Here is a 13,254-nt window from a genome sequence, read left to right as displayed (position 1 = left end):
CTTAAAGCCAGAGACACTACTCAAACACAAGCGTAACAATCCTACCAGTAAAATCACTTTTTAGGAAAATGGACACCTAAGGAAATAATATCTCAAGTGACATATGCATTACATGAATGCACATAATGTTCAACAATATCTGTTTTCTTTTCTTATTACTGCCGATTTTTTATTTATTTTTTAATCCATATTTCATTCCATTGCAATGTAAATACTGTTATATTTATATTTTTTCTAGTTCTATATCTGTTTTTTAATTGTTGTTTTACTTTTATGTATGCACCACGACACCTAGTCAAGTTCCTCCTAAGTGAAAACTGGTAATAAACCTGTTTTTGATTCTGATTCTGAAAAGTGTATTCTGTCTTTAACAGACAATGTTAATTGAAAAAGCTTATGAAATATTTGTCTATGAAGCTTTGTGTAACTATTCTCCCTAATGGTCTTAATTAAGCCGTTCAAATGTAGCAAATGAGATTATAATGCCCTGTCAAAGTTTATTACCAATGGGAAGCATTATTCTTTAATGCGAGTTCCACTGTCTAAATCCTCCTCCTCAAATTAAACCATATATTTAAAGAAACAAGGACTTTAAAAGAGTTCAGTGATATGAACATCCCATTGGGACGGTATCAACGTTTAATATCATCTCACTTAACGTCTTGCAAGCTTTAAGAGTCTTAATCCACTCTTAAGCTTTACTATACTCCCCATCCATTTCACACACTTTATCAACCCCGTTCCCCAACTTTATCCTAAAAATTCCTCAAAGTCTCCAGAAATAGGGCAGGCTGCTCGCTGCATGGCTTTCTTACAAGTTTGCCTTTACGTGTTCTGAATACATATCTGGACTGCCTCGGAGGAACATTTCACAATTCATGTTCACACTTTCTCTCCTCTTCTTCAGCCGTGTCACCAAAGTTCTGATGGTATTTTTATCAGCTGGTTTGCACACATTTTCTCACTGACAGATGGAGTGATTAAGTTTCAGATAAAAGGGCTGATAGCATGTGGCCGCGAAATGTGTTGAGACTGCACAAGTTAGATAATGCTGAAATAAAAATAGGGATAATTTGTATCACTTGGGAAAGTTACAAGAGGCCTAAGAGTCTACAGCAATGCCCCAACAACTATTTTTGGGAGAGGAATAAGGTTGTGAATACGGTTTATGCTTAAAAAGAATCCATCAGGAATGTGAACTTGCATTTATGTGATTGACCAATTAAGTGACTTTGCCAAAATTGATTTATTGGTATATTTATATACAAAGCAAATTCCATCAGTGGGCCAATTGTACATTAGACAAGTTACATTTTACTTGAAATATCAAATGACATTTGGTTTGTCGAATTGGGTTTGATGTTCATTAATACTGAATGATTTTCATTGGGAAACGACATCAGTATTTGTGGAGAATCTGATTGAGCATGTAAAGCCAGTCCCATCAATGAGAGGGACTCTCGGGCCACTTGGCTGGCTGCTCTTGTAACTGCTGCGACTCAAATATTGATCTGCTTAGCCATCAATCATCTGGTGAGTGCTTGTCAGGGTCAGAGGAGACACTAATATGTTGGGCAGATGTGGATTTATGGCTGCATGTCTTCCTTGTCCTCCCATTTTCATTGCCTTTCATCTATTTAGTTGCACCCACAACCCTTTAAAGCACATTGTATGACAGCTGCATTGCTTGTTGGTGGCAGACAGCGGCACTCGTTTTTTAGAATGAAAAACCTGAAATCGACGCTTTCTTTCATCCCCGTGTCTCTCGTCCTCGCTGTATTCCCCTGCATGCTGTCCCTACTCTGCTCGCCTTTCTGTTTTGGATCCCTGCCGTCCATTCATCCCTCCCCTTTCCATCATCTCACATTTTGTTTGTCTCTTTGAAGGAGCTCCACCGTCCTTTCCTCCCTCATTTCATTCATCCCTCCCTCCATCTCCACTGCTCATCTACAGTCCATCCACACACGCTCACCTCAGTCTCGTCAGAGCTGCCTGGAATTATTTACTGCTTAATGGCCTACAGCCGCTCACAAAAGCCCATTGGGGCTTTGCTTTATTTATTGATTTTCATTCCTTTTGTCTTAGTATGTGTGTGTGTGTGTGTGTGTGTGTTTGTGTGTGTGTGCAGCGACTGTGTGTGTGTGCGCAGGACAAGCACATTTTAAAAGATATAAAGCTCAAGGACATCCTGCACACTGGAGCTGCTGGTAAAATGACCCGTTTATTGAAAGACTGACTGGTTTGATGTTTGAAGGCTAGTCGTGCGTTACTGGGGGATCTGTCTGGTACCTGTGCTTCTATAAGTTGATGTGTGCATGTGCCAACATGTGTGTGTTTGGGTGTGTGTGGGTGTGTGTGAACCACTAATTATCTTCAATCAATGACAAGTGATTAATTATCTCTGAGCAGTGGGAGCTAACACATTTTCTATACCGCTGGGAATCATGCCAACATTGATTCTTTAAATAAAAGGAAGAAAATCAAGTTGTATCGCACAGTTTGACATGAAAATGTCTGCACATAGTGTTGGTTTCTGTAAATAATATACAGTGCATCTGGAAAGTATTCATACCCCTTAACTTTTTTCACATTTTGTTATGTTACAGCCTTATTTCAAAATGGATTAAATTCATTTTGTTTCTCAATATTCCACACACAATACCCCATAATGACAAAGTGAAAACGTTTTTAAGGAATTGTTTGCAAACGTGTTAAAAATAATCAAATGAAATATCACATGTACATAAGTATTCACACCCTTTGCTTTGACACTGAACATTGAGCTCAGGCGCATCCCGTTTCCACTGATCATCCTTGAAATGTTTCTATAACTTGATTGGAGTCCACCTGTGGTCAATTCAATTGATTGGACATGACTTGGAAAGGAACCCACCTGTCTATATGAGGTCCCACAATTGACAGTGCACATCAGAGCACAAACCAAGTCATGAAGTCCAAGGAATTGACTGTAGACCTCAAAGACAGGATTGTATCAAGGCACAGATCTGGGGAAGGGTACAGAAAAATGTCTGCAGCATTGAACGTCCCAACGAGCACAGTGCTCTCCATCATTTGCAAATGGAAGATGTTTGAAACCACCAGGGCTCTTCCTAGAGCTTGCTGCCCAAACCAAACTGAACATCGGGTGAGAAGGACCTTAGTCAGAGAGCTGACCAAGAACCCGATGGTCCTAGTCAGGATCAAGGGAAAGATGAATGCAGCAATGTACAAAGAGATCCTTGATGAAAACCTGCTCCAGAGCGCTCTGGCCCTCAGACTGGGGCGTGGTTCACCTTTCAACAGGACAATGACCCTAAACACACAGCCACGATAACAAAGGAGTGGCTTCAGGACAAGTCTGTGAATGTTCTTGAGTGCCTCAACCAGAGCCCAGACTTGAACCCGATTGAATATCTCTGGAGAGATCTGAAAATGGCTGTGCACCGACGCTCCCCATCCAACCTGATGGAGCTTGAGACGATCTGCAAAGAAGAATGGGAGAAACTGCCCAAAGATAGGTGTGCCAAGCGTGTAGCATCATACTCAAGAAGACTTGAGGCTGTAATTTCTGCCAAAGGTGCTTCAAAAAAGTATTGAGTTAAGGTTGTGAATACTTATGCACATGTGATATAATAATTTTTTTTTTAATTCATTTGCAAAAATTATTTAAAAACTTTTATTATGGGGTAATGGTATTGTGTCTAGAATGTTGAAAAACCAAACATTTAATCCATTTTGAAATATGGCTGTAACATAACAAAATGTGGAAAAAGTGAAGGATATGAATACTTTCCGGATGCACTGTATCTGTTTGATATAACCATGTTTGTCTTTTATATTGTGTTCTACATTCGCACAAAAGGAGCAAAGAAAGCATCTGCAGCAATAGATACAATCATACTCTAAGCTAAGGTACATTTATTTATGTGGCACATTTTCAGACAGAGGCCATTCTCCTCCTACATGTTCTGCAGAAATTGGCCCATCTAAGAAATCTCAACCATAACCAACTCTACGTAGACTTGAACTTAAAAATAAAAAATCTGCAATTTTTAGAACTCACGATAAGGAAACATTTGTACATTAAATTAAGGACTTTCACCTTGACATTCGAGTTTAATTTATGTATTTTTAAGTGTTTAATGGATTGTTTTGTACTAACCTTTGTATGTGAGATCTAAAGGCCTGAAGACATCCTGAAAGGTTTTTATAGTATGCATCCATTGATTTAAGTGAGAATAATGATGACCTGATTAAGGTGTGTGCAACTGCTTTAGTAACACATAGAAGTAATTCCAACTCTTGCAATCACAATTGCATAAGAGCATTGTAGATCCATGACTATAGAAGGAAACCTCTCACATTGCTCCACAGAGGAGCTGCCCTTTATGATCTGTCAGTCTCCTGCACTCTTTTGAATACTGATAACAATGGCTTGGAGAAATAAATATTCAACAGCAGAAACAACTCACAGTCTATAGCTATTGTTCTCATGCCATATGATGTGGGGCTCAGAGCACTGCAGCGCCTGAACTTCATGCTCCATCTGTCCTTGGCTGGGGATGAGAACCATTTTTGACGTTTGTGTGTGAGAGGGAGAGGCTTTTACCAAAATGACCGTTTACATAACACTAGGCAATAACCAAATAGATACGTAATGGTCCAAAAAAAGGATGAGATGAAAGGCAAAGGTTCCTATGTGTGGATGGCACCAGTGTCCCTCCCTCCCCCTCTGTGATGATGATGATGATGATGATGGTGATATCACCACCCCCCCCACCCTCCCATTGCATTTTCAGATCAATGAGGGAGGGAGAAAGAGAGAAATAGAGAGAGAGAGGTCTGTGTATTTTCAGCCACACGCTGACAGCTGTGCAGCTATATCCCACGTACGTGCTCATATCCTGAGAAACACAGAGAGAGCAAGTCTGACATTCCTCCCTTTTCTGCATCATTTCCTCTGCAGACGCGTGCGAGACATACCTTCTCCAGGATTTCCCATTTCCAACTTTGTTTTCCTTCTTTTTGTTGCTGCGGTTTTTATACTGTTTTGGTTGTCGCATTCCCTCCGTGTCTTTGGAATGAACGGGTTTCCTGCCTGCGTCGTTTCCATGTCAGCATGGGAACTGCCGTATCCAAAAGGAAGAATTTAAGAAACGATGCGATTTCTTCTGTGGCAGCAAAAGTTAGGTGAGTGACACCCGGAGCTCTCCGCATTTGAACACGTTACATGGAAGCTTCAGTGAGACTTGGCAGGTATTTAAGCTTTCAGGTGCCACCCAACCGAAGTTACCCATGTGTGACAATTCAATTTCCACTGCGCTTCCCGGGTACAGCTAGCCCTTCTTTGTAATGCGCAGAGGTTCTTTGCGCTTTTCTCACGTCCTCCGACTGTCCCGTCTAGCCCCGGTGCGTGCATCTGAGAAAACGTGTGCTTTAAAATAAAAATACATCCCTCTAAACAAAATGTGTGATGATTAAATCAAGCCAATTTAAGAAAAGGCTTCCCTTTAATCCTACAAAACTGTTTTATCTGGATTAAATAATGCTGGAAGAGGATATTTGCCCCTGGCGCGTCGGAGCTATTACTGATGTTGTGAATGAAGCTTCATTGTGTAATGAAAGTCATGCCGAGGCAAAGCGAGGGCTGCTGTGACTCACGGTAACCCTCATGCAATTTCTCACCTAAAATAGACTTTCCTCTGATTTGAAAATAAATAGCCTGCCATCCTTTTGATAATGGTGTTTTAAAGACAAACGGCTTTCTGTCTGGCCGCATCGACCCGAGCGCAGCGTAGCGAGGGGGCTGCTGCTGCCTTCACGGCCCGGCGGGCAAAGATACGGCCGCCAATTAATCAATCACTGAATCGATCCGATCGTTTGCATTGATCACCTATCGTGGTCAGTTATTGGACCGGTCACTGAGGGGCAGCTCTGGTAAGCGGCTGGTAATTAATTCAGCCTGGAAATAACATGGGACTCAGACTGTTTGGCACGAGTCCAGCCCGTTAAAAGCTGTTAACGACTCACTCGTTCAGGGCTGTATGGATTTTTGTATTATTAAATGGTTGAGTCTGCATCCAGTTGTTCTAGCACAATCTCCATCATGTGCTGGCTGCATGGCTGAGCTGAAGCTGCAGTTTGCTTAAAAAGCACGTGTGGCTGTTCATGTGTCCACACACAAGTACAGACAGCGAGCTGAGATCTTGACTGAGATCAGAATACAAATGTAGTTGTCCTGCGTCTTGGCGGTGGCCTCGCTGCAGGCCTCGCTGTGTGACTTTAATTCGATCAATGAATGACCTTGACTTGTGCAGACTCCGACGTCCACATATGTGGGCTGATGTGCTATTACGTCATTCTTTCAGTGTGTCTTCCTTAACATTGCACAGCCCCTATACGTGAGCCGTGTTTGAGTGCATTGCAGTGTGTGTGTGTGTGTGTGTGTGTGTGTGTGTGTGTGTGTGTGTGTGTGTGTGTGTGTGTGTGTGTGGGGGGGGGGGGACAGGAGACATTTCATGTTAACTTGCATATTGAGGATGATCCCTTTCAATCGCTAACATACACACTCAAATACATTATTGGGTTATCTATACAACCCCTCTCTCGTTCACACACAAAGTTGAATTATTTCTGAGTTTATTGGCAGATTGAGCCTTGTCTCCCGTAGATGGGGAATGCAGCTGAACCACATCCAAAATGCATCAGCCTTTCCCCTGCAAGCAACCTCCTGAATGAGGAAGCAAGCATTCAGAAGTGTTTTCTCTGCATCTCTCCACCACACACAAACATAGCAAGGCATGTGCACACACATCTCTCTCATTTCATCAACACATGCTCACTTCTTTTCCCCATTCTATCTGAAGGGCAGGCTGGACTCCAGCAGATTTTAAGTGTTAGACCTCCGTCTGCAACGTCAGATCCGTGGACTTTTTTTTTTACCCCCAATACAGCCATTTATGTTGCAATTCCATTTTGAACGATGAGGTTCATTTCCATACTTTTTGTACATTTTGTGCTCATCGTGTGCAGAATAAACTTTGGATGAAGCAGCTGAGAGCACAACAGTGTCCTATAGTGAAACATCTGGAGACAGCTGGATTACTGTATCTGCTTAGTAATTGTTGTCGATTCTGTTTTCGTCAAGAGCCATAGATCTTGTTTTATAATCCGGATGTTAAAGGTCAGTTTACAGCTATTCGGTTGGAACTGGTGAGGGGAATAGACCTTTATGTCTGTGAAATGACATTGATTATAGCAGGATGGTCTGGTTAATATGAGCCTCTGTGTACCGTCAGTCTCCCGTATAGCTTTTCTTCCCCTGCAGGCTGGGAACTGTGAGATAGGTGAGGCTAGGTGCACATGCATGCCTCAATGAGACAGGGTGGGAATTGACATGGGTGTCACGTACAAAGAAGGCTTTCCCTCTTGCCTCTCTCTTACTTACACACACACCTGTACACATACTCTATGCCAGGTCAAGCTTTAATGATTAGTCAGCTATAGTCAATCACGCAGGAAAAATAAATCCAGAAATGTAATTTAAATAAATTTTGTATGCAGAAATAAATTAAAGAAACGGTCCTATGTCTGTTTTATATCATCATCATCATCATCATCATCATCATCATCATCATCATCATCATCATCATCATCATCATCATCATCATCATCATATATGAAATGTTGTCTTTGGGTTCTGGATTTGGGAACATATTCATTTAAACCATCAGCTAAAATAGGATGGACATTTTGCAATATTTTCTGACACTTAATAGACCAAATGATTAATGGTAAATGGACTGTACTTATATAGCGCTTTATCCAGTCTTTACGACCCCTCAAAGCGCTTTACATACTACATGTCATTCACCCATTCACACCCATTCATACAGAGCAGTACCACTAGGACCTAACATTCACACACATTCACACACCGTTGGCCATCGGGAGCAACTCAGGTTTAAGTATCTTGCCCAAGGATACATCGACATGTTGGCTGCACGGGCTGGGATCGAACTCACAACCTTCTGGTTGAAAGACGACCACACTCCCTCGCAGCCACAGTCGCCCTGGATTAATGGATTAATTACGAAGATAATCATAGTTGCAGCCTTACTGCCAGTGCAACCTCCTGATGATGCTGTGTGTCTTTCTTTTCTTCTCATTTACATACTGTACAAACAAAGACACGCCAACACGTTCCTGTGCATCAGAATCCTTAAGGAAACTGACAGCAGGCATATGTGTATAAAAGTCTGAGTCATCATCCTTTGTCAACACATCCACACATCACTTCAATAACCACTACTCCTTTTGCTCATGGGGACCCTCCACTGACTTCATAAACTTCATGTTTTCAAAACCATAAGCACAAAATGCATAGCTTTAACCTTTTGTGATCTATATTTAGCACCTAGCTAACACTATGACCTATTTTCTTTAACCAATTCTAACCTTATTGTAAACCCAAGCTCTAATCCCTAAAGAAATGTCCTCACTCTGGAGGTATAGGACTAAAACAAACACACACCCACATACTGCACATGAATACACAGAACATAAACTCATGTATCATTCAACAGCTTTTGTAATCTGTTTCTCTTGCATAAAGCTAAGTCGGTGAGAAGCTCATGAAACATTTAATGAACGAGCTGACCTGTTTATGAAGGTCATGGCATGGAGATAGTCACACTCCAGTTGTGTGTGCAATGAACCAGTGCACTGCACACTGTGAAGAAGGTAAACGTGTTTATTTAAGATTCTATGAATAAGTAATATTCACTGTTTGTTGTTCTGACTGGAGACCTATTGTTGCAAATAAAAGCTGTTTTACTCCAATTCAAAACATAGCGTGATATACTAACTATATACATATACTATAACTAACTCAAATGGTCTCAATATGAGTGGAACTGGCATAAAAAGCAACTGATTTTGATATGAGAGACCAAGGTTTGCATTATGATTTTCTTCCTTAAATGAAACCATGAAATTCTAATCACCAAAACATAACAACAACATAACAACAACTCACCACTTGCCGGTGGCGCTATAGGCAAAGTCAGATAATCAGGACACTCAATAGGATTGACCCTCTAAGAAGCATAGATATCTGTTCCAAACAACATGGCAATCTGCCCCATTGTTGTCTGGACATGGCAGTAAAACAATCGAAAATGTCAACCTGCTGTTGGCACCAAAGTTAAATCTGTGAATCACCAAAGTCAGTAGGCAACATCCTCTTGGGACTGTTAATGGATGCACCAAATATCCTTGTAATCCATCCAATGGTTGTTGAGAGACTTAAGTGTGGACTAAAGTGGTGGACAGACCTGACATTGCAAAACCTTGAGCGTTATTGCACGTCCAGAAGGTCCTGCCGAAAGGTGTGCCAGATCATAAACCGCTCATAAGAGGAGTCATTTAGGAAAGCACTTACAGATGAGCCATTTTCTCATTGAGGTATGAGGATTGGTTAGAAATCACACAGTAGGGAATGGCTGCATTCATAGACAGGCAATACAAACAAAGTGCTAAAGAGCTTCTCGTTGTGTTCGTCTGTCATCTCCTGCATGTTTATGGATGCTGGTTATGAAACAGGTCACACTCTCCCCTCCAGCAGCTCATGAGAAGTGCGAGCAACTGACAGCGGGGGGGGGGGGGAGACGGGATGACATCACCTCCAATTTGAATACCAGAATTCTGCGATATTGAGTGCAAAAGCAAATGCTTTGATCTTCCTATCAGACGGAGAGGAAAGGCTGGGCTGTGGTCCGGATGAAGGGCGTCGGACAACAGCGTTCACAGAGCTGTGGGGGTGCGAGGGATGACCTAAAAGATGAAAGGATTGTTTGAGGGATGGAAATCAAATATTGTGTCTTATTAGTTTAATTAGTTTATTCATTGCAGTCGACAGGTGGTACTCTTTGTTTTGTAGACCTGTTCACGGGGGTCGAGGGTTGTTGCCTAATTGTTTTTTGGAAATAACAAGCTCAACAAAAGGGAGACCGTGTTTCTTCTTAAATTCTGAGAATCTGGTCATTCTTTGCTAGAATCTTGCCCTAATGTGTGTCTTATTTTCTTAAATGTTTTATGTGAGGGACTGCGGATGGAAATGAGCTCAAAGCTAAATCTGGCACTGTTACGCTTGACACATTTGAATGTTTTAAGTGTTCATTACTGTGCATTGTCCCTGCCAAATAAATGATTAAATATAAATATTATCTGGTTAGCTTTTTAACTTTTTAAAATACTGTATTTTAGATTTTTGGTAATATGGACAAGTGCTGGTCTTTGCAATTAATAGACTGAGGCAGAAGTTATTAAAGCAATTTGGAAGAATGGTCTGTCTGCTGTCATCTACATTTGTTTATCTTCATTTATTCTTTATACAAAAAATGACCATCCAAACAGAAAGGTTTGTTTAAAGAAATGTCCCTTTTATAAGCACTTTCATATAGTGTGGGTCCACCTTACCAAGCCTAGTTTGAAAATAAAGACCTTATGCATTGGTAAACAACTTCAGAAAAGCAATGAGGTCATTTTAGAGTGAAGAAGTAATGTTTCATTTGCAGGGGCGAACTGAATCATGCACAATTTTTGTGTATGTTGACATTCTTCAGTTAATAATTTGTACATAATATGTTACTCTTTTAAGAAGTGCTCTCTTTTTTTACAATAAAACATCGATAAGGTAAATATGTTCAGACTTCTGCAGGGAAACATAAAAGTGCTTGGTGTTAGTGAGTGTATAAATCAGCGCTGTACAGTACGTGGTGAGCCACTAGTGTACTGACATTTCAATCAGCTCCCTGAACATGTCCCATAATGCCCCACACTTTCAAGACTTGCGATTAACATTCCCAAGCCCCCCCCCCCGGTCCTCAGCACACGCAACAAGCCTCTCAACAGGTTCTCATCACCCGCTGTGCAATTCTTGTTGCTTGTGTGTGTGTGTGTGTGTGTGTGTGTGTGTGTGTGTGTGTGTGTGTGTGTGTGTGTGTGTGTGTGTGTGTGTGTGTGTGTTTCTTTGAAGGAAACCCAATTCAATTAAGCCCATCTGAGAGGGGGATTCGATTACGGAGCATTACGAGTGAGGAATCTCTTTGCTTGGCAGCCCATTGTTTACAGTGGAGAGACGCCCGGGGAGACATCCGCTCTGGTGATATTCACACCAGTGGGAATACTGCCACGGGGAGTGATAGCCTGTTTTCAGCCTCCAGCCGCTTGTCCTCTAAAGATATACTGTATGGTCACAGCGTAAAAAGGCATGAGATGATTAGATAGGAGTCAATATTGGAATAAATCCTGTACAACATTATAGAACGTGCCACTATAAGCACCTGTATGTCAGTTCGTTAATCTTGGACAAACAGCGTCCTCAGGATGACTTTAGCAGCCATTTGGTAGTCAAATACAGTGGAAATGTAAAGATGCATAAAAGCACTGCATTCTTACCCAATGGTATAAAAAGGGTTAAGATATTTTTCTATAACTAAATTATCTTAATGAAACTATGGTATATTTTATATTACTTTATCTAAAATGTGCACTTACATTTTGTCTCCACTTGGAAGACAAAGTCCCGTGATTTTTTTAATTATTTTTCATGTATCCAAATGTGGGTGGGCATTTTTATGCCTTTACACCTTTTGCAGCAAAGCTACCCAGGGCATAGGTCTGAGGGATGATTACTAACATTGTAGGCGTAAAACACGCTTAAAAACAGGACAGTTGGAGAAAGATGGCAAAGAAAAAGAGAATAGAATAACACTGGATAAGTAATGAAGAATGTTTCACCATATGCATTAGTAAGCAAGCACACACCTGGCTGAAGCTAAAGGGTATGTTTACAGTTGTGTAATGTTCCCATCTGTCAAGTAAATGATGCATTGTTCTGTCTAGATCCATTAAGAGAGATGCTGAGGTGTACCTTTTCTCTATCTTTTCTATGCAACTGCAAAGTGGTTAGTGGAGTTTGTGGCAGAAAAGTGTTTAAGGAGGAGTAGAGTGTGTGTAATTGTGTCTGACTAATTCAGCCCTTGAAATGCTAAGTACACTCCAGTATGTGCTGAACTGTAGACCCAGACAAGAGGAGAAATATGCTCATATTCACTCTGACTCAGCAGGAGCTTCAGGTTGCACCCACAAGGAGTTTCTAAAGCAGACTTTCAGTAACTCTTGGAGAGGAGCTCTGTCCAAGAAAGTGGCATCATTGTTGCTTTGCATTGTGGCTTGAGAATACCTTCTAGGAAAGATGAGAGCATCTGTCAGATCAGCAAATGATCAAACGGCATGTGTGTACATTAAAGATACATAAGCTTGCTGGGAAGTCAGTTGAAATTATCTTATGAAAATCAAAGTTCACACACGAAAGAGGTCAAGACTTTAAAGGTCACCTGTTATGCAAAATCCACTTTTCCATGTCTTTTATACATCAACATGTGTCCCCTCTGTAAAGGGATTCTGAAAGTTTCAGGAACAAAGACCCTCTCACTTTTTTTTCTCACTTCCAGATCCATTTATATAAAAACCTGTCTGAAAATGAGCTGATGGCCGACAGACTCGTAAAAAAAACACAAAACACTGGTTGGTTGCCAATTCCCATTTTCCAATAAGCTCATGAACATACCACCATGGAACGGTTTTGAAAACATTACAGCTATACGATTTAGAAATCTCTGCAAAATAATGTTCATCATGTACTAAAATACATGGAAACGTGAAGATATGTATGGTTGGGCAAAAATCTATTTTACCTTTAAGGTTAACTGTACAACCAGTCTCCTCCATCACTGTCAGAATATCTCCATTCAGCCTCACTCACTCCCATTTGACACATGTATCATAGCAAATGACCGCAGATGTACCAAACAGGCCCGTAGAGACCCCTTAGGAGGCCAAATGACAAAGGATTTTCCAAGACGCATCTGTCCTGAGGAGATGGTCTTGCTTCTCGCTTGTCCTGACTGTGCTCTCTGTCTGCCTCTGTTTTCTCTAGTTTACTCCCCCTTTCATTTTTAATATGCCCCCATTTTTCACCACACACGCCTCTTCCTCTCTGCTGTAATCCCGTCTCTCCTCAGGAACTCCCCTCCCTAACTCGTGTGTCTCTCCCCAAACCCCTGTTACATGTCTGAGAGCATGCGGGACGAATTCCATATCTGCCTGCCAGGCTTTCTTCCTCTTGTCCTCCTTCATTTTTCACATGTGCACAAGGTATCCGTCCCCTGCCGCCTACTGCACCTGTGT

General features: G+C 41.3%; 1 protein-coding gene across 10 annotated transcripts in view; it reads left to right on the top strand.

The window, feature by feature from the left end:
- Positions 1-4,827: 4,827 nt before the first annotated feature.
- Positions 4,828-13,254, top strand: part of LOC117534100 (NMDA receptor synaptonuclear signaling and neuronal migration factor) — a 42,787-nt gene continuing 34,360 nt past the window's right edge. For 9 of the 10 annotated variants that reach the window (XM_034198150.1, XM_034198147.1, XM_034198152.1 and 6 more), the window contains exon 1: positions 4,828-5,190. In XM_034198150.1, coding sequence (XP_034054041.1) covers positions 5,160-5,190 — 31 coding nt within the window. In that variant the 5' untranslated portion in view covers positions 4,828-5,159. Of the gene's footprint in view, positions 5,191-5,377; positions 5,663-13,254 lie in introns of those variants that run through there. The other variant, XM_034198146.1, reaches the window with a different exon arrangement.

Source organism: Gymnodraco acuticeps, unplaced genomic scaffold (assembly GCF_902827175.1).
Source record: "Gymnodraco acuticeps unplaced genomic scaffold, fGymAcu1.1, whole genome shotgun sequence".
In the NCBI taxonomy this organism is placed as follows: Eukaryota; Metazoa; Chordata; class Actinopteri; order Perciformes; family Bathydraconidae; genus Gymnodraco; species Gymnodraco acuticeps.
Note: the sequence above shows the minus strand (reverse complement) of the source record. Positions and strands in the feature narration are given on the sequence as shown.